This window comes from Malania oleifera, chromosome 7 (genome assembly GCF_029873635.1).
Source record: "Malania oleifera isolate guangnan ecotype guangnan chromosome 7, ASM2987363v1, whole genome shotgun sequence".
Taxonomy (NCBI): Eukaryota; Viridiplantae; Streptophyta; class Magnoliopsida; order Santalales; family Ximeniaceae; genus Malania; species Malania oleifera.
Window position 1 is genome coordinate 110,894,688 of NC_080423.1, and position 23,640 is coordinate 110,918,327.

A 23,640-nucleotide genomic window follows, 5' to 3' on the forward strand; every position below is an offset into this window, starting at 1 on the left:
TGGAGGATTCATCTTCGTGAACTTCTCTATGGTGCACCCATGGCCTGCAGATGAACCAATCTGCTCCCTCGAACTCCTAGCGATCTCAGCCATAACCTGCTGAGCCACGCTACGTAATACCGCATCAGAGTCAGTCCCAGCTGCACCTGATGGTCCTACACCATCACTGCCACTCACATGGGCACTATTCCCTCCTTCTGGATCCATCCTAAAACAACAAACACGACTTAGAATTTCTATCCTTATAGTTTACCCACCTATCCTCACCACTTATCTCAACATTCCTAACTCATTTCTAATCCCCAATTCTACATTCTAGGAACACAACCCGAATATAGCTTACTATGGTTTTCCTGAAATCGTCACCCCAGGAAAAGCATAGAAACTACCACGGAAGTCCTGCCTCTAGACTGTAGAACAAAACCTCAAATCCTTTCCTAGACTCTGGTATTGTTCCTGCTACACTCTAAAGTCTACAGAACCTAGCAACCTAGGCTCTGATACCAAGCTGTAACGACCTGCTCATTTTTCACATATATATTTTTTTATTTTTATATTAATCAACATCAAACCAAATCCACACATCACACATACCAGTTCAGCAGGTCACAATCCACCTGGACCCGTGGGTACCAGAGATATAACAGAACATACAGCAGAAGCTTATGCAGCAGAAAATATAAAATCATATATGTCTCATCATAGTGTGCATAACACATTCCAGAGTTACTACTATCACTATCTCATAGTGTATACATCTCAAAAATGGAATTTAGGGACAATTCTCACAAAACCTAACTGTCCCTACCAAAAACTTCCCTTCGCAGAGGGCAAATAAACAACACTACTTCTGCGGGGCTTTTCCCGCTTTCCTATCCGGGGCTCTTGAAAAGTTAATAAAATTTAGGGGTGAGACACCTCTCAGTAAGGGAAATAAACTAATACTAGTGTGTGGCAACATGAGTAATTCGTGTTCAACATATATCATATATAACACATTCAATACTGTTTCATCAAATCTGGGAAAACACACACACACACACACACACACACATATATATATATATATATATATATATATATATATATCAACAAAGCAGAACATACTGCATTTTCATAACATATTTCAACTCATGTCATAATAATAATAACATAAAAATCATCCTGGTGGGTTAGTTGGCTGTTATCATGTATTACCCCCACATGATTGGGTTGTGTGGCCCGAAGGCAGGACCTGACAATGGTTGGCCGACCACTGCCAAGTCGATAGTCTAGTCTGTATGTTCGATGGGTCTACCCGGACTAGTCCGTACACCAGGGGCAATAACAGCACACTCCTCGAACATAACCACATCAACCATCCAATCTCACACCACTTCGTACAACGGCGTTAACACAGATATCATGATCATGAGGACCATGGACACATAGCAACGGTACCGTGCAAGTGCTAACCTAAACCAAGCCAACCAGGTTCTGATATCATATACATATACTGTAACCGTGATACATAAATATCTCATTTCATTTATTTTCAAATTAATCGTATCATTTCACATGTATACATGTATCATAAAAATCATCACCCCGTACCCCGGTATTTCTCATTTTAACATAGCATGGCCCGTACGCCGGCAAACCACATAGTACGGCCCGTACGCCGGCAAACCACATAGTATGGCCTGTACGCCGGCAAATCACATAGCACGGCCCGTATGCCGGCAAATCACATAGCACGGCCCGTACGCCAGCAAACATATCCACACACACACACACACACACACATATATATATGTATAAAAACATCTCGGCCCGTACGCCGATTTTTCCCTCATAAAAATCCACATTCTCAGAAAGATGCATTTCACAATATTTTTACTCATGCCACACAGTAGATTTTCCACATACTCAACATACGATCATTTTCACAGTATTTTGCAAATATAAAACATACGTATATATAAACATATACATTTTCCATAAATCAAATGATAACTATATATATTTATAAGCATTTTCCAAAACAGTACTAGCTTAGTTTATCCCCTTACCTGATTCCTGGAAAGCCAATAATAAAATTGCCTCACACTCGTAGGGTTCCTAACTTAACACCCTGAAAATGAAAAATTTCAGAATTAAAGTTCAGTATTTTCATGCGTACGTCAATTTCTATAACTACCTCAAAGTCTAATTTGACTTAAAAAGCTTTACCTCAACTTTGGGATGATTTCCAACTTCATTTTCCCGACGATCCACTTCGGCAAACTTGCAAGGAACTTCGCCAGGAGCGTTGTGGTAGCCTTAGATCTTCGATCCGGCTTAAAACTAGCCCAAAATTGAAGAGAGAGAGTGAGAGAGCCGAAGAGGAGAGAGAGAGGAAACTTAAAAATGAATTTAAAATCGGATTTTTCATATTTATAGGCGACGGAACTCGTCGACGAGTCCGATCTTCGTCGACGAGTTCTTCATAAATTTCGTCGATGAAACCCTGTATTCGTCAACGAAATTCAGACTGCCTCAGAACCCTTCTCGGTATTTTCTCGTTGACGAAGCCCTGTGTTCGTCGACGAATTCTTTTAAGCCTTCGTCGATGAATCCCTGTGTTCATCGACGAAGCTTGACAGCTTCCTTCTTTATTTTATTTGTTTCCATTCCCTTTTCTTTTCCTTCCAAAATGCAATGTCGGGAGCGTTCGTAGACGAAGCCTACGGCCTCCTTCCATTTCTGTTTCTATTTCCCTCTCTCTTTATTATTTAAATTCCTTTTAAAAATTCGGGTCGTTACATATAAAGTTAAACTTAATGACTTTTATTTAAACTGTGCATTTAAATCAGATTACCTTCTCTTTGACCTAATTTTCGATAGCTTGTCGCTCTTCAACAACTTTCATCCTGTTATCGATTCCCCACTATCAATTAAAAATGTATTTCGTGTTCGAACAGATAAATTCCTTAAAGCCAGTGTAATTTGACTACACATGATAGGTGTTGACACCCTAATTTTAACTAGGTCACCCCAAAGAAGTTCGGTGAAATAAAATTTAAGTTTGAGTCTTGAATGACCCTGAGTTTTAAAATTAAGACCTTGAGTATCCATGACTTCCAAAAAAATTCGAGTCCTTTTAATTAGTCTAGTTCCTTGAAAATTTTCCCAAAAATATAGTCTCTCAAAATCATTTTAAAGAGATTAAGTCTTCTTGATTCTTGTCTCCTTTAGTAGTCCCTTAGTTGAGACTCCCGTAACAATCTTGTTTAGGCTAGGTATCGGGTTAAGTCTTGAAATCAAAATTGGAGTCTGCAGTTTCAATCTTAAAAATAATTTCTCTAAATTTTTAGTTAAATTCTCGATTTTCCAAAGATTCAGTCCTTCTATTAGGATTAGGTTGAAAATTGAGTATTCTAGTTTAAGATTAGGATTATTTTGAGTTTTTCAAAATTTCTCCAATCAAGTCTTCTAATTAATTTCAAAAAATCAAGTTGTTAATTAAGGTCATTCAAAATGAGGTTTTGGTTTTAAATTGAGTCTTAATTTTAGAACCGATTTTGTTCGGGAATCAAGGTCATATTCTATTAACCGTGTTTGTTTAGTCAAAATTGGTCAACACTGGAGTCATAATCAAGAAGTGCATACATCATTTATTCAAGATTGAGAACACGTGTGTACACGTGCACACGTGGGTGTTTGAACATGCAAGGGAGAAAGTACTTACAAAAGAAAAATTTTGTACAAATTATAGTTGCAGGGGAAAGCTGCATGGGGGTACATACAGAGTATACAAAAATAAAGTAAAGTACCCACTGATTCAAAGACGAGTTAACTCGTCTTCCCCTCCCTCTCAACCAGGAAAACCTAAAACACATATCTGAGCACCCGTCTGAATCTAAGTACGATTTACCCAAATTTGAACAAATCACCACATTCGAAATCCCAAGCACCATAGTAGTAAAGAAAAAAAAAGGAAAAGGAAAAGTAAGAAAAAAATAATTATAAAAATACTTACCTTTCGGGGATGCACTTGCTCGAACAGATCCTAGGTTCGAGGATCCTCATTTGGGGTCTGAAATCTTCCTCGAGTGCACAGATTGAATTTGAATGACGAACCTTTAACTTCATGGAAAGGGGGATCACACAACGTGAGTCTAGTTTTTGGCCTTTTTCAAAATAGGAGAAAGTTATCAGATTTAAGAAGGAGGGTCTTTGAGCCTGGTATGAAAAAGGAGCAAAAGAGAGCACTTAAGAGAGAGGGGAAAGTTTGAGGATTGAAGGGAAAGAGCTAGGTTAATTCGAAACTGGGGAGAAAAGGAATCTGAAACTTTAGGGTTTCATATGGTTAGTGAGAGTTGTAGAAATTAGGGGTAGGGCTTCGAATCCGAGTTGCAGGCTTTCTGAAAAGGAGGGGGGGGAGTTGGAGGTGAAAATCTAGGGTTTTCCTTGGAGTTCCTACTCATGGAAATCTGAGAAGGAAGAAAATAGAAAGGGATTCAGAAAAGAGAGAGAGGGTTTTTTAGGGTGACAAAAGAAGGTTAGGGCTTTCAGGGGATTTGGATTGCAGAGAGCTTAAGAGATTGCAGAGGTAGACTAGGGTTTTGGGTTTTCACAGAGAACAAGAAGAGAGGGAGAGAGTGTGCTTAAGAGAGAAGTGACAAAAATGAGAAAAATGAATTTTTTTGGTTTAAATATAGACCTTGGAAGCTAGGGATTTTGACACGTGGTACCTCCCATTGCCCTACGATTAAGGCTGTGCACGACCAAATCCCAACCGTCCGTTATGTGTTTGTTTTAAATGCATCGGATGAAGCCACGATGATAACAAATCTATCACTGTTCGATCTGGGTCGGCTTGGACGACCATGATTCCGTCAACGTCACCATCTCTGGCGTGTTTAATTGATGCCATTCGATTTGGATCAGCTTGGATGGCCACGATTTTGCCAACGTTGGCATCCCTGATACGTTCAACAGTCGTTGTCTGATCCCTGTAACACGTCAATGACCCTGATCATCTGCGTCAGAAGCCAATCATTACGCCCGCTTCCCCGTGTGATTGTTGATGCTTTGCGCCCCATCGCCCACGCGATTAGTGTCTCACATTATCGTCTGTCAGCCGTCTGATCATCCCTCCCCAATGAATGGCCACGATTCGTCCCTACCTGTAGTCTGGATTTGCTCCCAGCACCCATCCGCCGTGCAACACCTGGCATATTCCTTTACCAGAAGTGTAACGGCCTGCTTAATTTCCTACATAATTACTCACATTAAATACTCTGATACCAATAACTAATGATATAGCGAAGTCGACCCGAATCCGTGGGTAACAGGGACACACCTGTCATACACAGCGGACACCTAAGCAGCGGTTAAAATAAAATTCATCCATAATAATAGTACCAGAGCTAGTTACAATCCACAAAATTTTTATAAAAGTATATACAATCCCCAAAGACACCAAAAGATAAAACTAGGATCACATATCAACGACCAACTGACCCCAGTTCAAAACTCACCCTCTTAGCAGGGTAGTATAAACTGCCCCTAACAGTGCGGAGCTTGGTCCGCCTGTCTGTCTAGGTTTCCTAAAATATTTTTAAGTTTGGGTGAGACACCTCTCAGTAAGAGAAATAAACTAAATACAATTGTGTAACAACATAAATATGTTTGTATTAAAATAAATAAACAATACGTGATACATGCCTGGTAAAAATCTATAATATAATAACTGAGTAATAGATATATAACCATAGGCATATTAAATCATACTAATTTTCTGTTATTATAAAATTGTCTGCTATAACTGATAATACTGAAATATATACCCAAGATGGATAATTAGCTGATGTCATGTATTACCCCCATGACGGATTGTGTAGCCCAAAGGCGGGACTTGACAATGGTTGGTCGACTATTGCCAAGTCAAATATGTCTGTAAGTACGATGGACCCGCCCCACCCAAGTTCGAACTGCCAGGGGAACGTTTACAACACTACACTGAAACCACATCGACTATCCATCTCCCACCCCCTCTACTGGCAAGGGTGGTAACACAAGTCTAAACTGAACTGAATAGCTACGGTACTGTGCCCTGAATACTGATCTAAACTACCATCCAGGTTCTAATAACATATAGTACATATACATATACTGGTTTAACATGAAACTAGATTGATAGCATTTCTCTAAATTCTGTCATATCATGGTAAACATGGCCTTGCGTCGGATAAAGTACATAATCACGGCCTTGCGCCGGCTATCAATCACGGCTTTGCGCCAAGCATTTCATACATACTGATTTGAATATCATTTGTATTCTTACCCAAATAACTCGGGTTCAGCTATAACTGATACTTATCAGGACACTCACCTTACTCAGTAAGCCCTCAGGCAGAGTGTTTTACTTCGCTTTAATAATTTATATTATTAACTCACACTATTTCATTTCCCATTTCCATTTCATTTCCATTTCCACATCTAGCTCATGAGTGTCCACGGTAATCGAAAGATCTGCGTCTGTAACTCATGGCTGCCTGAGGATATTTTCTACGCCATGCTTCACCCCATGGTCAAGGTCACTCTCCATACTCCATGCCATGCTTCCCCTCATGGTCAGGGTTGTGCGGCCCAAAGGCTGGACCTAACCGCGGTTGGCCTACCCGGTTTGATCAAAATAATCATACCATATACTCGTCTGTAGTACGAATGACCTGTCATATACCCTGGCCCGGATTTAGGGGGCAAAACAACCCTTCACACTGACTCATTCGAACTGTCACGCCACACGTTCCACGAGCCCGTGTGGTTGCACTTAATCACCACTAGCAATGGTACTGTGTTCATTTCAATAACACATCCATCCATCAAGGTTTCATTTCCACATTTCAATAATTCACAATTGCAGCATTCACAATGTAATTTTTTCACATTTCTCATATTCACATTTCAGTAGTCACATTTCAGCATTCACATTGCTATACTCTCATTGCAGTATCGCAATGTTCACATTTTCAATAATCACATCTCAAGATTTACACTGTCGATTTCACATTGCAGTGTTTTCATTTTCTGCATTCATAACTTATTTCATCATTTCAATAATATTTCATCAATTCAATATTCATTTCATCTCATAATAACATATACATATCTTATTTCACGCTATTCAACATTTTTTAATAAAATATTCCCATATTTCATATTTCATCATTTCTCAGAAAGTACTTTTCTGTACATATCACTTTTTATCATCTTTCACATTTCAAATCTCATATTTCAATACACATTTCATAGCCTCATTATTTTCAATATAAATCATTTAACTCAATTTCGACTACATTTCAATATAAATCATATGCCACCCAAATTTTCTTCTAATACTTATATCATAATAAATTTCAAGTAAAATATAATAATTGAAATTCTCATATTTCTCAACCAATAATTTTCAGAAAGACTGTTATAATTTATTTCCCTTACCTAACTTACTGAGAGGTCCTTTAACACCCTAAATCCTACGCTCCTCGGCGTTTACAACTCAAAAGCCTGAAATTTACATTTCCCCAAATCATTCAACGCAACTTTCAAAACATTGTCATTTAATACTCCCTAAGCTTTACATACTCCAAATTAATATTAAAACTTTAAAATAGCCCACTTACCCTGGTTTTGGGATGGTGCCCCGAAACTCTAAATTAAAATTTTACTTCGCCTAAGTTGAAGAGAATCTTCCTAGGAACCTCATGGCGGTTCCTGATCATCAATTCGGGCTTTAACAGAGCTAGAATCGAAGAGAGAGGGTAGAGGGATTCGTAGGGTTTGAGGGAGAGAGAGAAAATTTTGTTTTGTTATAAGAAAAATGAGCTCGTGGGACTTCTTATCTCGCTCACTGCAGAAAAAACCGTCAATTCTGACCCTCAGAAAACTGTCGCCAATTTTCTATTTAACCGACTCTTTTTTTTTACCATTTACCTATTACTGCTCTGCGGTAAATTCCCATAACCGTCGACGATTTTCTATCCACTCCAAAAAAATCATCGCCGATTTTCTCCTTTCCTAGCCAGAAATCACCTTTTCCCCAATTTCTTTTATTATTTTATTTTCCGGGTCTCTACAACGTGTCACTGGCCTCGACCAGGCCTAAAATGGTTGACCAACCCCTACTTTTTTTGACTGTTTCCCCTCTGAACCGATATGGTCCTCTAAACCGGTGGGAAGCCGGTTCAGCCTGTTATTATTTGAAAGCTTTAAATAATTCATGAAACTCCATAAAAATCCAGAAAAATTATAGAAAAATTGGGAAAAGTTCTAGAAATATTTTTAAGTCATAATTCATTGTTTAAAATAATTTTTGTGTTAAAAATCACATAAAAATTCACATAAATATTTTTGCAAACTAAATTTGTTATTACACTTAGAAAAATCACAAAAAATATAGAAAATTCAGAAAAAAAATTCTAAAAATATTCTTGACTTGATTTTCATTGTGTTTGCTTAATTGCCTTTTTGTTATTTCAAAATTTTGGGAAAAATATTATAAAAATTGTTATAAAAATTCAAAATTTTTTAAGAAAAATATATAAAAAATATTTTTGAGTTGGGAAACTCATTTTTCATCCCCAAGTAAATTGCAAACCTCCCGGAATATTATTTTAATACTTATAAAAACTCTACAAAAATTCAAAAACCCCAAGAGCGTAATTTGAACCTTATTTTCTCTATTTTCCCTTCCCGATGATTGGAAATGGAGGCATTAAGCTCTTTGGAGCACGGTATGCCTCGACTCTGAGGGAATATCTATATGGTATTTTTTTGTTGCATTTGAAAGACTTATTAAATTAATTTTGAGGCAATTTTTGATTAATTAAGTACTGTTTGTAAGAATGGGCACGTTGGGGCTGTTGATACCTTACCCTCGTGTAACCGAACTCCCGAACCTAACTCTGGTAATGCAGACCGATTTTACCATTAATTGGGTAGTAATCAAGTGTTCTAACAATACTTTAAAATGTTAGTAACAATTTCATACACTTTATTTTTTCACGAAAAATTATTTTTAAAATTACTTCATAATTTTTAGTCCGTCCCAAGTTTGCGTCTAGGAGCACGGCACAACAATAGGTACGATGTGCCAAATACAGATAGCGTGTACGTAGTCATTTAATTTAGAAAAGCGGGTTGATGGTTTTCCAAAAAATGCTTTAAAAAAGTAAGTACAAAGACAAAGAACAAGCAAAATTAAATTAAGTAGTTCAGGATAAGTAGTTATTTATTTAATTTTATTAATATATTTGGGTTGTTGATATATATAAATATATATAAAATATCAGGCGGCCATTGAATGGGTTAGGTCTTGGCAATTCTATGGAACCAAGCTGGGGCTTGTGAGTGGTCAATATCAGTTCCACAGGAAAATAAAGGTCATGTGGCCACACGCTTTCCTTTCCCTTGTCTATCCAAAACCTTTTTTTACTTAATTATTTATTTAATTAATTTATAAGTCCACAACCTCTAATAACCCGCCACGTGTTGCATTCTCCATGTGTTTATTTTCTCTCTCATATATATATATATATAAATTATAATTTAATTACTCATGTAGTCTTAGGTCTGGTTGTTGAAGATTTTTTTTTTTTAATATCTCTTGGGAGTGGATATATGAACAAGTGGTTGTTGTTGACCCTCATCACATAGAGAGGGAGAGAGAAACCAAGAAATAAGAAAATAAAATAAAATAAAAGGGTGCTATTTACTTATTTAAAAGTCGATTTAGTTCGAATTTTAAAATTATGATTGATATATGTAATTATTCATATATTTGTACAATAATTGTGAACATACACTGTGTGGACAGTATTCAACCTGCATTTTTTTATTTAATATGTTTAAAACTAAGATAATATTATCAAATGAACAAACAATTAGCAGCCGATTCGCTTATCACTTTTTATTTTTAAATTTAGAATTTTAAATTGTACATGTAGGAATATGTTTGTTCTTAGTAAAATGTAAATAATATAACATAAAGTTAGGACGTATCATAGATTTATCGGCGGTAATAGTTGGTATGTGTCATGAAGAAGATATGTCTTCTTTGGGACCATCACCAAGAAAGAATATTAGTCTACATGTATGTGATATTTTTGGTTGGATCTTTTCACTGTCTCCAACAAATTTTATGTAATTTCAAGACTTAAAAATTCAAGAATCTATTTAAAATTTTTTAAAATTATAAAATATAGATAGAAAAATGGTGAAGAATTTGCGTTTTTATATTTTAGTATATGTGTTGTGAAACGTGCGACAATTGTGATAAATAGTACAGAAAAACAAAGAGATAGAGCAACAAAAATACACATATTTAACGTGATTTAGCAGTATGACTACATCTAAAAGAGCGAGTGGCGGCTAGATTTCATTATATAAAAGTAGAGTTACATTATATGTATTTATACTAATTCTAATCGTACAGAGGTATTAGAAAAATTTCTCAAATACCCATGTACCGTACCGCGTGAGTGTTGCCCTCGCACCTCGAATCTATTAATCGTCCCAACCAATAAAACAATAAATTTTAAGCCCAAAAGGCCGATGCCGTCATTCTACTCTACTTTTGGCATCGGCTTGCTTTCTCTGCACACGTGTTTTACTCGATATGAGTCACATAGTACAACAATTAAGATTGTTTATAATTATATTTGTGAATTTGTCCTATATTAAAAAATTTAAGTGGATGATGAGTGTTTATATATATATGGTTGAACTCAAAACCCAATAGGCTTAAATATTTGGATCAAATTGGTGCCGCCCATGTATATCAAGTCCATTTATGGACTCCTTCAGTCCTAACAATATGCACAATGAGAAAAAATAAAGCACACAATAAATCGACGAATAAGAGATGAAATTAGTTTTCATATTATGGAAAACTTATTTTTTTAAAAAAAATTAATTGAACTAAAAAATTGCACTATAATAATTTTTATATAAAATAATAAAAAAAAGGTAATTTTTAAATTTTTTATTTTCATTAATAAATACAAACTAATTATATATTTGTATGTATCGATAATTTACTGTCTTTTTAATTTAATTTGGATAGAGGTTGGTGAGCACCAGAAATACTTTTGGGGCAATTTTCATCCTCATAGATGGGAAATGGACATGTCTAATCAACAGCTTTTTGCAAAGATTAATGAAAGCAGCCATTTTAATTTAATGTATGAATGTAACAAACATTAATTTGTCTTTTCTTACCAATCAGAAACATCTCAAATCAAAACTACTATCAGCTACAGTACGCTGGGCCTGCTTTTATATCACTCAGCGGCCCAGCCCATCCGGCCCAGAGACTTCCAGCCCAGCCCAGCCCAGCGCACGTAAATGGAGACAAAGACTGGCAATTATTAATTAACATAATCAACCCTCAATGACCAAAATCAACACGTCTCTTCTTCTTCTTCTTCATTCTTGTTTGGGTTATTCATACGCTTATTTTGATTAAAATAGTTAACAATATTCGCACGTTAATCCCCTTAATTAAACAATGTTGATCAATTTAACGAGCTTATCTAAAACTTGACCTTCTAATTCATTGCTCTTCGTATTTGTGTCGTTACAAACAATTAATACTTACCAATGTAGTGTGCTCGCCTAAATTAATTCATTTATAAAAGTAAGGCGCAATTGATTTGAATTAAGTAGAGTTGACTTAGCATAATAGAATGTCTGAACTTGAACTCAACACAAAAGTTTTAATCTCGAAAACCAACTAGAACTTGATCGGATTTACAATTACCGTCTCTAAAACTCAAATCACTTAAAATTCAGTAGGCTTACCCCAGCTTGGGGTGGACCCCACTACAACACTTTCTGTTCGTAAGATACTCTTAGAACACAAATTCAAAAAGTTTATTATTTGCTATTAAATGTATGAATGAAAACCTCTAAGTCAACTTTTTCTTTTTACTTAGTCAAGTAAGTTTGAGCGGGTCAAGTTAAACTTGTGTTGAGTTATGAATTGAGTCGAATTAATTAACTCAAACTCGCTTTCTTGATTTTTTTTTTTTTTTGAAATAATGACGTCCAGGTCCCTTTGGACACTCAATTAATCCACTAGGATAATGGGCACTAGGATAATTGACCGACCCATCTATCCTTTTTCACTTGAATACCAAAGTATTATCTCAAATGAGAAGTCATAACCCCTAAGACTCGAATCCTGATCATTTAATCAAAAAGGTCTTGAGTTTATTATTGAGAATTTTACTTGTGAAGTTTGTTTAATATTGAAAAAAGTGAGTATTTGATGGGTGCTTATATACATTGTGTAGCCAAAGACTCAATATGCTTAAACTTTTAGGTTAAGTTGGTGCTCACTTATGTGTATCAAGCACAGCTTTGGACTTCTCAGATGCCAACAATTGGTATCAGAGTTAGGTTGAATAGTGTCGATACAGAGGCGTTCCTCTATTAGTATCCTTGATTTCACATTTGATGTCTAATAAAGATTTTGTCTAAGCGAGTACTCAGAGACCATTGCGGCTCAATTGCTCCCTGGAGGTCGGCCTGGTCAAAGTGGAATTTCATAGGATAAAACAGAGTAGATATAGTTGGTACGTACTATTCATCCAAGACCATTGCGGCTCAATCGCTCCCTGTTGGTTGCTATTGAATATATAGAAGATGACAGAAATTGCAGTAGAAGAAACTTTGTCCACACGAACTCCGACCCCAACGGCTTCGGCATCAACGTCAAATACAATAGCTAATGCTCGGTTTGAGGTGGATACATTTGATGGTATCAATAATTTTGGTATGTGGTTGTGATGGACATCTTGTATCAGCAAGAATTAGATATTGCTTTGGATGATAAACCGGTGAATATGGGTGACAAAGATTGGAAAAAGATCAATCGTCAGGCATATGGAACGATTCGTATGTGTCCGCTAAGAATCAGAAATATTGTGTTATGAGGGATACATCTACAAAAAAATTGTGGAAGACATTGGAAGGTACATTTATAAGCAAGATTCTAAAAAATCAACTCTATTTGAAAAAAAACATTGTTTCGCTTCCAATATCAACCAGGTATTTCGATTAATGACCACATAAATGCTTTCAATAAAATTTTAGTCAAGTTGTTAAATTTGGATGAAAAGATGAAAGATGAAGATAAAGCCATATTGTTACTGAATTCTCTTCCTGATGATTATGAACATCTGACCACCATTTTATTGTATGAGAAAGATAAAGTTACTTTTGATGCTATTTGTACTGCATTGATTAGTACTGAATGTAGAAAAAAGGATCAAAGGGTTCATAAGGAAACAGCAGAAGCACTAACAATAAGGGGACATTCTCAAAGTCGTATGCCTGAAAGGGGGAGTAAATCTCATGGGAGGAGTAAATCTTGTGGGAGACCTACTAAAGATGAATGTGTATTTTGTCATGAGAAAGGACATTGGAAGAAAGATTGCCCTAAATTATAATAAAAAAATAAGTGCAACGCACATTCTAATGTCAATATAGCCAAGGATGATGGAAGTGAGTAAAATTTTCTCTTGTTGGAACATCTTCGTCACATATTTTTGGTGAGTGGATTTTGGATTTTGGTTGTTCCTATCACATGTGTCCCAATAGAGAATGATTTTCTAATTTTGAAGAATTAGATGATGGAATTGTTTTTATAGGAAATGGTAATACCTATAAAACAATTGGAATAGGATCAATATAGTTGAAATGTCAAGATGGAACTATTAAAACCTTTACTGAAGTTAGGTATGTTCAAAGCCTAAAGAAAAATTTGATTTCATTGGACGTCTTAGAATCGAAAGGGTTCACTATCAATTTGAAAATGGAACCTTAAGGATTAAATCAGGTGTGTTGGTGATGATGAAAGCAATAAGGAAAAATAACTTATATTATTTACAAGGTAGTACAGTTATTGGTTCAACAATTGTTGTTTCTGAGAAAAATGCAGGTTTGGATATAATCAGATTATGACATATGTGATTGATGAGATATGGTCTGGAAAACCTAGTGATTATGATTCTTTACATGTATTTGGTACAATGACTTATTATCATGTTAAAGAATCTAAGTTGGATCCAAGAGCCAAGAAAAGAATATTCTTGGAGATAAGTGCATGAGTCAAAGGTTACCATCTTTGGTGTCTAGAGACGAAAAAAATGATTTTAAGCAGGGATGCGACTTTTGATGAACTTGCGATGATGAAGAAAATAATACACAAGGAGTCACGAGTTGAAGAGAAGACGAGTGGTGCTCAACAGCAGAAGACGAGTGGTACTCAACAGCAGGTGGAGGTTAAGACAATTTTGGAAAACCCAGTGAGAAATGAAACTACATAAGGTAACTTTCCAGTTACGATGGGGAATAGTGTACAAGAAGAAGAGATTTCAATTCGAAAATCTTCACAACAACAAGAATTAATTGTTTCTTAGAGGCCAAGACGAGAAATTCGAAAACCTGCTCGGTATACTGATATGGTGGCCAATGCACTTCCAGGTGTGGATGATAATGTTCTTTGCACTTTCAAAGAAGCAATGAAGAACTTTGAATCAGACATTTGGTATCAGAGCCGATGGTTCATAACGCTGGGTGTGGGAGTGTGTGATCAAGGTTAAGAAGGATCATCTAAGCTGTCAAGATGGATATAAATTTGGTTAAGACGTGAGAGGTAGAATTGGTTTGTAGGCGCCATTTGGAATACAATCTAAGACACATAAGACAGGCCATTTGAGCAAAATGTTGGAGAATTTGTCCCATGTTGGAGAAGATGACTTCCGTTCAAGGGGGAGCAGTTGGAACTCACATGTGGTGGAGCTTCCGTTCAAGGGGAAACAATTGGAACTCACAAGTGAGGGAAAAATTATTGAGAATTCCACTTGTAAAGTTTGTCCCACAACCCAATAGGCTTAAACTTTTGGGTTAAGTTGATGCTTACCCATTGTTGTGTGTATAACCAGCTGATTGCTAATTCCAATTTTCAGATTTCAATCAATTATAAGCAAGCCACAATAATAATCTGAATTTGTCCAAGCATCAACCACTATTACACATAAAGGAAAAACATGTTTATTTTAATGTATATGCCAAGCCTGATCAAGAAAAAATATATATTCACCTTCCCAATATTCAGAAAAGCTAACAATAAATTCAGCAAAATGTAAACATGCCAATCACACAATCACAAGAACACATTTACGTGGTTCGGCCCAAAAATTGGCCTACATTCACGGCAGAAACTCACCTCCAGAGATACTATATTAAATCGGTGGAAATAAATACAAGTACACACAGATTTACCCTTTCTTGTCTTACCGATCTCCTCTGGAAATCAGCTCAAGAACAACCCAAGAAACCCCCTCTTCGCACTTACGAATAACCCTAGGTTTCTTCCTACTATTCTCCCTTATTTCCCTAAAAGAAATCCCTCCTAAGAAACTAAATCTGTGTCTTTGCCTTCCCTTACCCTTGCGTGCACATCCATTGGAGACTAGAGACCCAACGCCGAACCACCGCTGCCATCTCCTTCTTTAGAGCATAGCTCACTCTCCCGCGCGGCTGAAAGAAGGCTCTCAGTTTTGGTGCTCTCTCTTGGCTGGGAAAGACTCGCGGATGAAGAAGAAAGGAAGACGCCTCTCGCTGGTTCTGAAGCTACAAAACAAAATTGATCTCCGACCCTCTCCTGCCCCTTTGGTGCTGTTGTTTTACTTTTACAACAAGAAATGAAATTACAACCATGCCCCCATAATAATAAAAAAAAAAACCCAACAACAGCCATTGGATCAAAAAATGAAACGGATGGTCCAGTTTTTTCTTTGTTCAACGCTTGACATTCCAACACCCATGTATATCAAGCACACCCTTGGACTCCTCCGGTGTTAACATTTATCACCGAAGTCATCCTTGAGAGGCAACTCGACTTATTGAATTACATGTATAAAAAAGAAAAATAATATAAATAAACTTAAGACTAAATGATAGAATATAAACTAAAGATAAGTAAGAATAGAACGATTACTTACTATTGAGTAATATGATCAAAATAATATTAGATCGTAAAAGTGTGGCAAGTCCATCCTCTCCACTTAAAAGAATTTAATATGCCGCATAAAAATTGATTTCTTCTATCAAAAAAAGAAAAGAAAAAAAAAATGGTGGGCTGGGCTTTCAAAATTTCTACATCAATGGTGTCTGAATTCTTTGAATCCTTACTGGTTTGACGAGTCCCAAACAAGGGAAATGAGATTTCTTGTGGAGCATGGAAAAGGCAAACGTGTCAAACCAAATCAAATTAATTCCCTCTTTTTGGACTTTTGGTTCATTTATGTACTTCTGTATCGCCTCATTCTCTTCCCTTCCCTACTCTTCTCTGTCCACTAGCGACCTTTGCCCTCCACCTTGCATTTACCTGTCCCTTTCTTTACTCTATGTAAGGGCAGCTCGGCCCATAAAGTTCCTCGTACGAGCGGTCGAGGATGGGATAGGCCACAATATGCCTATAATACGTAACCGTTGGTATTATTGTTAAAAATTAAAAAAATAAAAAATAAAAAATAGTAATTTGTTTAGTTAATATTTATTAAAATAATATAAATTAAAAAACTTAGTTAAAAAATATTAATTTTATCTTGAAATCAAATAATATTATAAAAATATAATTAAAATAAAAAAATAATGTACAGTAAAAAATGACTATGATAAAAATAAAATTTATTACAGTTAGATTACTTAATTGTTCTACTTCTAAAATTTACTTTATAATAAAAATTTTCTTGGACATGATAATTAGAAAATAGCTAAGGTATTTTGTAATTGGCTTTACTATTATTTTATGTTTTTTGAAATTTATGTGTATTTTAATTTTAATTATATTTAAATTTATATGATTATTCAATTTTATTTTTTATTTAAAAATGTATAAAATAATTAATTTAATTCAAAAAAACTACTTTTAGATATTAAAATTTCTCGCAACACAGGCTGCCAAAATAACTGAAAATTATAAAATTTAGTTTTCAATTTTTTAACAAACAGTTAAAAAAAGACAACAGAAATAGAAAATTGATAACATAAACAAACATATTTTTATATTCTATTTCTTAAATGTGGAAAAATAGAATTAGAAAACAAAAAATAAAAGACGACAATGATACCAAACATGCCTTTACCTTATATTTTTGCAAGAGACTCTTTTCTAGTCTTGAACTCGTGACGTGCCTAAGCTGCTCCTCACTATATATATAATTTAGGTGCATTTTTAAATTAAAATGAATAAAAAATAAGATTAAGTTGGTTATTTTCCGTTTCATTTTTTGGTGATGTATCTGTGCAAGCTTTTCAAGCCATTAAATTAAGTATCGAATTTGGTTTATATTTGATCGAGTCGAACCGATTATGTCCATGTTAGTTGCAAATTAAATTAAGGAGTTATACATGGATTCCCAGTAGTTAATCTTCTTTGAATTAAAGGAAGCCTGCATTGAATTGAGCTAAACCCAAAAATATTAATTGCTTAATTAATTAATTGTAAACAGAGAAAAATTGTACAATGTGTCTATCCTTCCTTATTGAATGTGCCTGTTGTGTTGATGTCAAACACGTAGTAAGTGGGTCTCGCTCATAATAAGCGTGATGCTAATATAAATGAGATTCATTTACTACATGTCCTGCATATAAATAATAAGCACACGAACACATGGAGAGGCAAACACACTTTATAATTTTCGAAGACTAGATAATTTTAATCCTATGTTTGGATAGATCTTGGGTTTGAATTTATATTGAATTTGGATAAGATGCAATTTGTCCAAATCCTCTATAATCCAAATTTAATATCTAAATGTATCGGATTAATGAGTGAAAGAAGAGGAATTGCGACGAACAATAAACCACAAAAATGGAGAAAATTAAAGTGGGCATGCAAGCAACTGTCACTTCCAGGCCAAGTTCACTTCATCTGCACTGTGGAAGAAGCACCATATGCATACACAATCACACACAGGAGGAAAAGAAGAAAAGCAAAATTATAGGTGGTCTTCACTGTAGCCCTAGCCATTGGGCACAGTGGCTCCACCAGTATGCTCAACAGGGTGCCCCCCCCCCCCCCTTCTCTCTCTCTCTCTCTCTCATTGGGTACACAAAAAATTGAAGAGACCATAATCTTGACTATGGAGATATTGTGTTTAGTGGGGGAGAGGCAAAGGGGTCATGTAAGAATGCTAGAGGATCTCTGGGAATTGACAAATAGTACAGTGTTAATTAGTACATACTACTGCAACTGATAATGTCGATGAACTTTTTAAAGTTATGAGAGTGTCAAAATCTTCATTAGCCTTTTAAGGGGAGCTATTCACTATTTAGCTGCTGGGTATGCCTAGCTCAGCACCTGTACTTGCATACTATTGATTTGCACAACTAAACATGTCTTATTTATCTGCTAGGGTTGGCTCCTATTCACCTACTTAATTAATTAATTTGGTACCTAGCTACCTTGTCTTCCTTGGATGCCATTCCCCATTCTATTCTCATTATTAGTTAATATAATGTGGTAATGTCTTGCACAGCACTATCGGAAATTATATTAATGAAAATAACAATAAGGTCACGAGTCACTCTCGAACACCCTCTTTGTTTCTTCGGAACTCTAATTATTGATGTCTAATGTAGCAATGGAAGAAGAATGGATAGCTATGAACATACATGCCTATGAACAAATCAATCATTAATTGAATTGAATGCTGTAGATTATGAGGGAAAGCTTGTTAGGTTTTATATTTGAAGGGTTGGGTGGGTGCGTATGGGCCAAGGATGAATGGGCTATGGCCCATCAGGGTGTGTGAAGTAATGGGTATACGCCCCTATTAATGTCTCTGAATCTTCATGGGCCTACCCAAATAGGAGCCCAAAGTCTTCATATGTAGCCCAAAGTCTCTAAACGAAATCCTTGATCCAATAGAACCCTAAAATAATGCATGTGAATCAAAATATCTACACATAGTTATAAATTAATTAATTGGCTATGATTTGTTACTTTTTCTTTGATGAAATGTTCTTAGAAGTTGAAGGGTACCAATTAATAAATCAATAAATATTGGATAATTTGATCCAACTTAATATATATATGTATATATATATATATACATTTTTTTTTTGAATTTTTTATTTTGGTTGATTAATTAGTTCAGTTAATTAAAATTTTTAACTAAATAAGTGAAATAAATAATAGGGCAAATGAAACTCACATCTCCTGAAATTTGACAGAAAGATAGAGACTTTCTTTGAGATTTTAAAAATGTCACAAACCTTGCATGAGATTTTAAAAATGTTACATACGTCCTTTGAAGTTTGCCAAAAAAACAAATCTATCTTAAAAAAATTTGTCTTTTTTACAAAAATACAATGAGAGATTTGACAAGTCTCATGGGAAGTTCTTAGAATTCTTGAAATTTCATAAAAGGTCTGTAAAAATTTTAAAATCTGAATGAAGGTTATCATCTTTTTACCAAACTTAATAAAAGTCAATATCTTTTGTCTTAAATAATATATATCATTAAATTTATCTATATAACTTCATTCTCCTACACTAAAATTTGGACCTATACTAAATATTTAAATATTTTTTTGCAAGCTTTGTAGTCGAGCCAATTGAAAATTTGAAATTATAAAAAAAAAAAGTTTTAATTTTGAAGATGGATTAATGTACTTAATTTAAATTAATTTAATTAAGAATATATAATTAATTTTTTAAAAATTTCAATTAATTGTACTCGTGGCATGCCCAACCATGTTATTTTGGTTTTATTAATTTTTGCCACGACGAAAAGTCCTCAATAACAATTACAAAAACACATTTTATCTTTAGCAGCGAATTTGTAGTCTTCAGCCCCTTCACCGTCAAAACGCCGCCGTTCTAGCTCACCCAAAATTGTGTTTAGAAAGCGCAATATATGTTTGCCGGCGACTATTTCTTTATTAGTGGCGACACAATTGTCGGTAAAAATACTAGACTGTCAGTTCTTAATGGAACTCCGCACGCCGCGCGTTCGTCTTGCCATGAGTCCTGCTCCGCTCCCACTGCTGTAGGGGAGAGAGATGCAAAGGTGTGCCATCTCCCCTGATTAATCAATTCAACTCCCCTCGTACCTCACTAGCATCTAATCATGAATTTGCTCTGGTCCCGGATGTTCCATTTCACAAATCGAAGTCAAAATGTTATTACAAAGGGAGGAAGAAGGCCTGTTCATCTCGCAATAGCCAATTTATCCACCCTTCAAATCTCCAATGACAACGAGAGCAAAGTACGAGAAATCTCAAACATTCTCAAACACAACAACTGGGAATTCCTCATCAAATCGACAGACATACCGAAGAAGCTAAACCCTGAAGTGGTTCGATCCGTTCTTCTCCAAAACGAGGTCTGTGATCCTGTACGCCTTCTGGGTTTCTTTAACTGGTCCTGTACCCAAATGGGTGTTCCTCAAAATTTGCATTCTTTTTCAATTCTTGCTATAAGGCTTTGTAATTCCAACCTGTCTGGTCATGCGAATGGAGTTCTAGAGCGAATGATTGAAAAATGTTGGCCGAAATTGGCAATTTTGGATTCCGTTGCTAGTTGTTTTAGGGGCTATGAAGGATCTAATCCTGTAGTTTTTGAAATGTTGATTGATGGGTATAAAAAGATGGGTCTTTTGAATGAGGCTGCTGAGGTAGTTTTAGCTTCTAAAAATGGTGAATTTTTGCCTTCTTTACTATGCTGCAATTCTCTGTTGAAGGATTTGTTAAAAATTAATAATATGGAGTTGTTTTGGAAGGTTTATGATGGAATGTTGAGGTCTAAGATAGTTCCTGATGTTTACACTTACAGTAGTTTGATAAATGCTCATTGTAAGGTTGGGAATCTTGAGAAGGGCAAGAGGCTTCTTTTTGAAATGGAGGAGAAGGGTTGTAGTCCTAATTTGGTGACATATAATGTACTAATTGGAGGGTTTTGTAGAGCTGGGGCCCTTAATGAAGCCTTTGAAGTAAAGAAGTTAATGAAAGGTAAGGGACTCGTCCCGGATAGTTATACGTACAACCTGCTTATTGATGGGCTGTGCAAACAAAAGAGATCACGAGAGGCAAAATTGATGTTAGAAGAGATGTTGAGTGTGGGTTTAAATCCTGATCACATCTCTTACACTGCTTTGGCCAATGGGTTTATGAAAGAAGGTAATGTAGAAGAGGCTTTTAGAGTCAAGAATGAGATGGAAGCTCTTAAAATTAAGTTAAATCTTGTCACATATAATGCGCTCGTTTATGGCCTCTGCAGGGTTGGTAAGATGAGCAAGGCAATGGATTTCTTGAATGAGATGATTGTAAAGGGCACAAAACCTGATAGTCAGACCTATAATTTGTTGATAGAGGGGTATTGTCGAGAGCATAATATGGTTAAGGCTTATGAACTACTGGTTGAGATGAAGAATAGGAACCTAGCAGCCACAGTGTTTACTTATGGTGTAATAATTAATGGGCTATGCCGCATTGGAGATCTTCAACAGGCTAATGAAGTTTTAAATAACATGATTGCTGGTGGTTTGAAGCCAAATGCTGTTGTCTACACGACTCTCATTAAAGGTCATGTTCAAGAAGGTAAATTTGCTGAGGCAGGAAGGATTTTAATGGGGATGAAGGAGAAAGGGGTTTTTCCTGACACCTTTTGCTTTAATTCTCTTATAATCGGCCTATGCAAAGTGAAAAAGATGGAAGAAGCAAGGACCTTTTTTGTTGAAATGTTGGGCATGGGATTAAAGCCAAATGCATATACCTATGGGGCTTTCATCCATGGATATGGTAAGGCCGGGGATATGCAAAATGCAGATAGGTATTTCAGACAGATGCTACATTGTGGTATAGTGCCAAATAATGTTATTTACACAGCCTTGATTGATGGGCATTGCAAAGATGGGAATACAGCGGAAGCTTTTGAAGTATTTAGATGTATGCTTGGGCAAAAAGTGCTTCCAGATTTGCAGACGTATAGTGTGATGATCAATGGTCTCTCAAGGAATGGCAAAATGCAGGAAGCTATGAGCATTCTCTCAGAGCTCCAGAACAAGAGTCTGGTTCCTGATGTATTCACTTACAGCTCTCTCATTTCTGGGTTTTGCAAGCAAGGTAACGTAAAGGAGGCTTTTCAATTTCTTGAAGAGATGCGCCAGAAAGGCATTAATCCAAACATTGTTACTTATAATGCCCTTATCAATGGGTTATGCAAGTCAGGTGACATTGAAAGAGCCAGGGAACTTTTTGATGAAATCCCAGCAAATGGATTTGCCCACAATGTTGTTACATATGCTACAATTATAGATGGCTACTGCAAATATGGAAATTTGAGTGAAGCATTTCATTTGTTTGATGAGATGCCATCAAGGGGCGTTCTACCAGACAGTTTTGTCTACAGTGCCCTTGTTGATGGGTGCTGCAAAGAAGGAAATATGGAGAAGGCTCTATCTTTGTTTCAAGAAATGGTACAAAAGGGCTTTGCTTCTATAGGTTCCTTTAATGCTTTGATTGATGGCTTCTGCAAGTCCAGCAGACTGATTGAAGCGAACAAGTTGTTGGAAGCCATGGTCAATAAGGAAGTCATGCCTAATCATATTACCTACACTATTCTGATTGATCATCATTGTAAGGCAGGAAAGATGGAGGAAGCAGAACAGCTCTTTTCTGAGATGCAAAACAGCAATCTGATGCCAAACATTTTTACTTACACATCAATTCTACATGGGTACAAGAAAATGGGGAAAAAGCTTGAAATGTTTGCTCTTTTTGAGCAGATGGTGGCAAGGGGGATTGAGCCAGATGAAGTAACATATGACTTGATGATTGATGCTCACTGCATAGAAGGGAATTTGATAGAAGCATTTAAGTTGTCAGATGAAATGTTGGCCAAAGGTGTGAAGTTGGGTAAAATTGCAAATGCACTGATAGACTTCCTGTGCGAAAAGGAAGAATTCGCTAAAGTACTGAAGTCAATTGATGAAATGGCAGAGCAAGGGTTTAGTCTTAGTCTCGCCATGTGCAGCACTCTGATCCGTAGTTTATACGAAGCAGGAAATACAGACAAAGCAGCTGGAATTCTGAGGAGTGTGGTGAGGTTGGGATGGGTTCCAGACTCTGCTAGTTTAAGCGACTTAATCAGTGAACACCAGTTCGATACAAATTGTGATAATGCTGCCAGTCTTTTAAAGAATGAAGTGCCAAGAGTAGCTTATCAGGCACAAGGTTAGATGTTTAAAGAAGAGAAATGGGATTGCTGCTCCATCTGTAGCTCCATCATGTTACTTGTGGATGATGGCCCAAACAGGGTGCTAAAAAGTTAACTTACCTAATGGGTGGATCAATCATGTCATGTGTGGATGGTGGCCCAAACATGGTGCTAAAGTAAATTTAGCCTAATGGAGGAAGCCATAGACCTGGTTCTCACTTTTGCTAAAAGTTGTGGATTCAACACTTGGAAAAGTGAGTTCTACTTCCTGATTTTATGGAGAAACTTGTTCAAAATGAGTTTTTGTGGAATATTTAGCTTAATACTTATGCTAACGTATAGATTGGACATAATTAATTTGTTGCTCACCGAACCTAAAA

General features: G+C 36.0%; 1 protein-coding gene across 1 annotated transcript; it reads left to right on the top strand.

Moving 5' to 3' along the window:
- Positions 1 to 20,035: 20,035 nt before the first annotated feature.
- On the top strand, positions 20,036 to 23,640 carry LOC131160505 (pentatricopeptide repeat-containing protein At5g61990, mitochondrial). Its single transcript, XM_058116272.1, has one exon. The coding sequence runs from the start codon at positions 20,175 to 20,177 to the stop codon at positions 23,280 to 23,282; it is 3,108 nt and encodes a 1,035-aa protein (XP_057972255.1). The 5' UTR covers positions 20,036 to 20,174; the 3' UTR covers positions 23,283 to 23,640.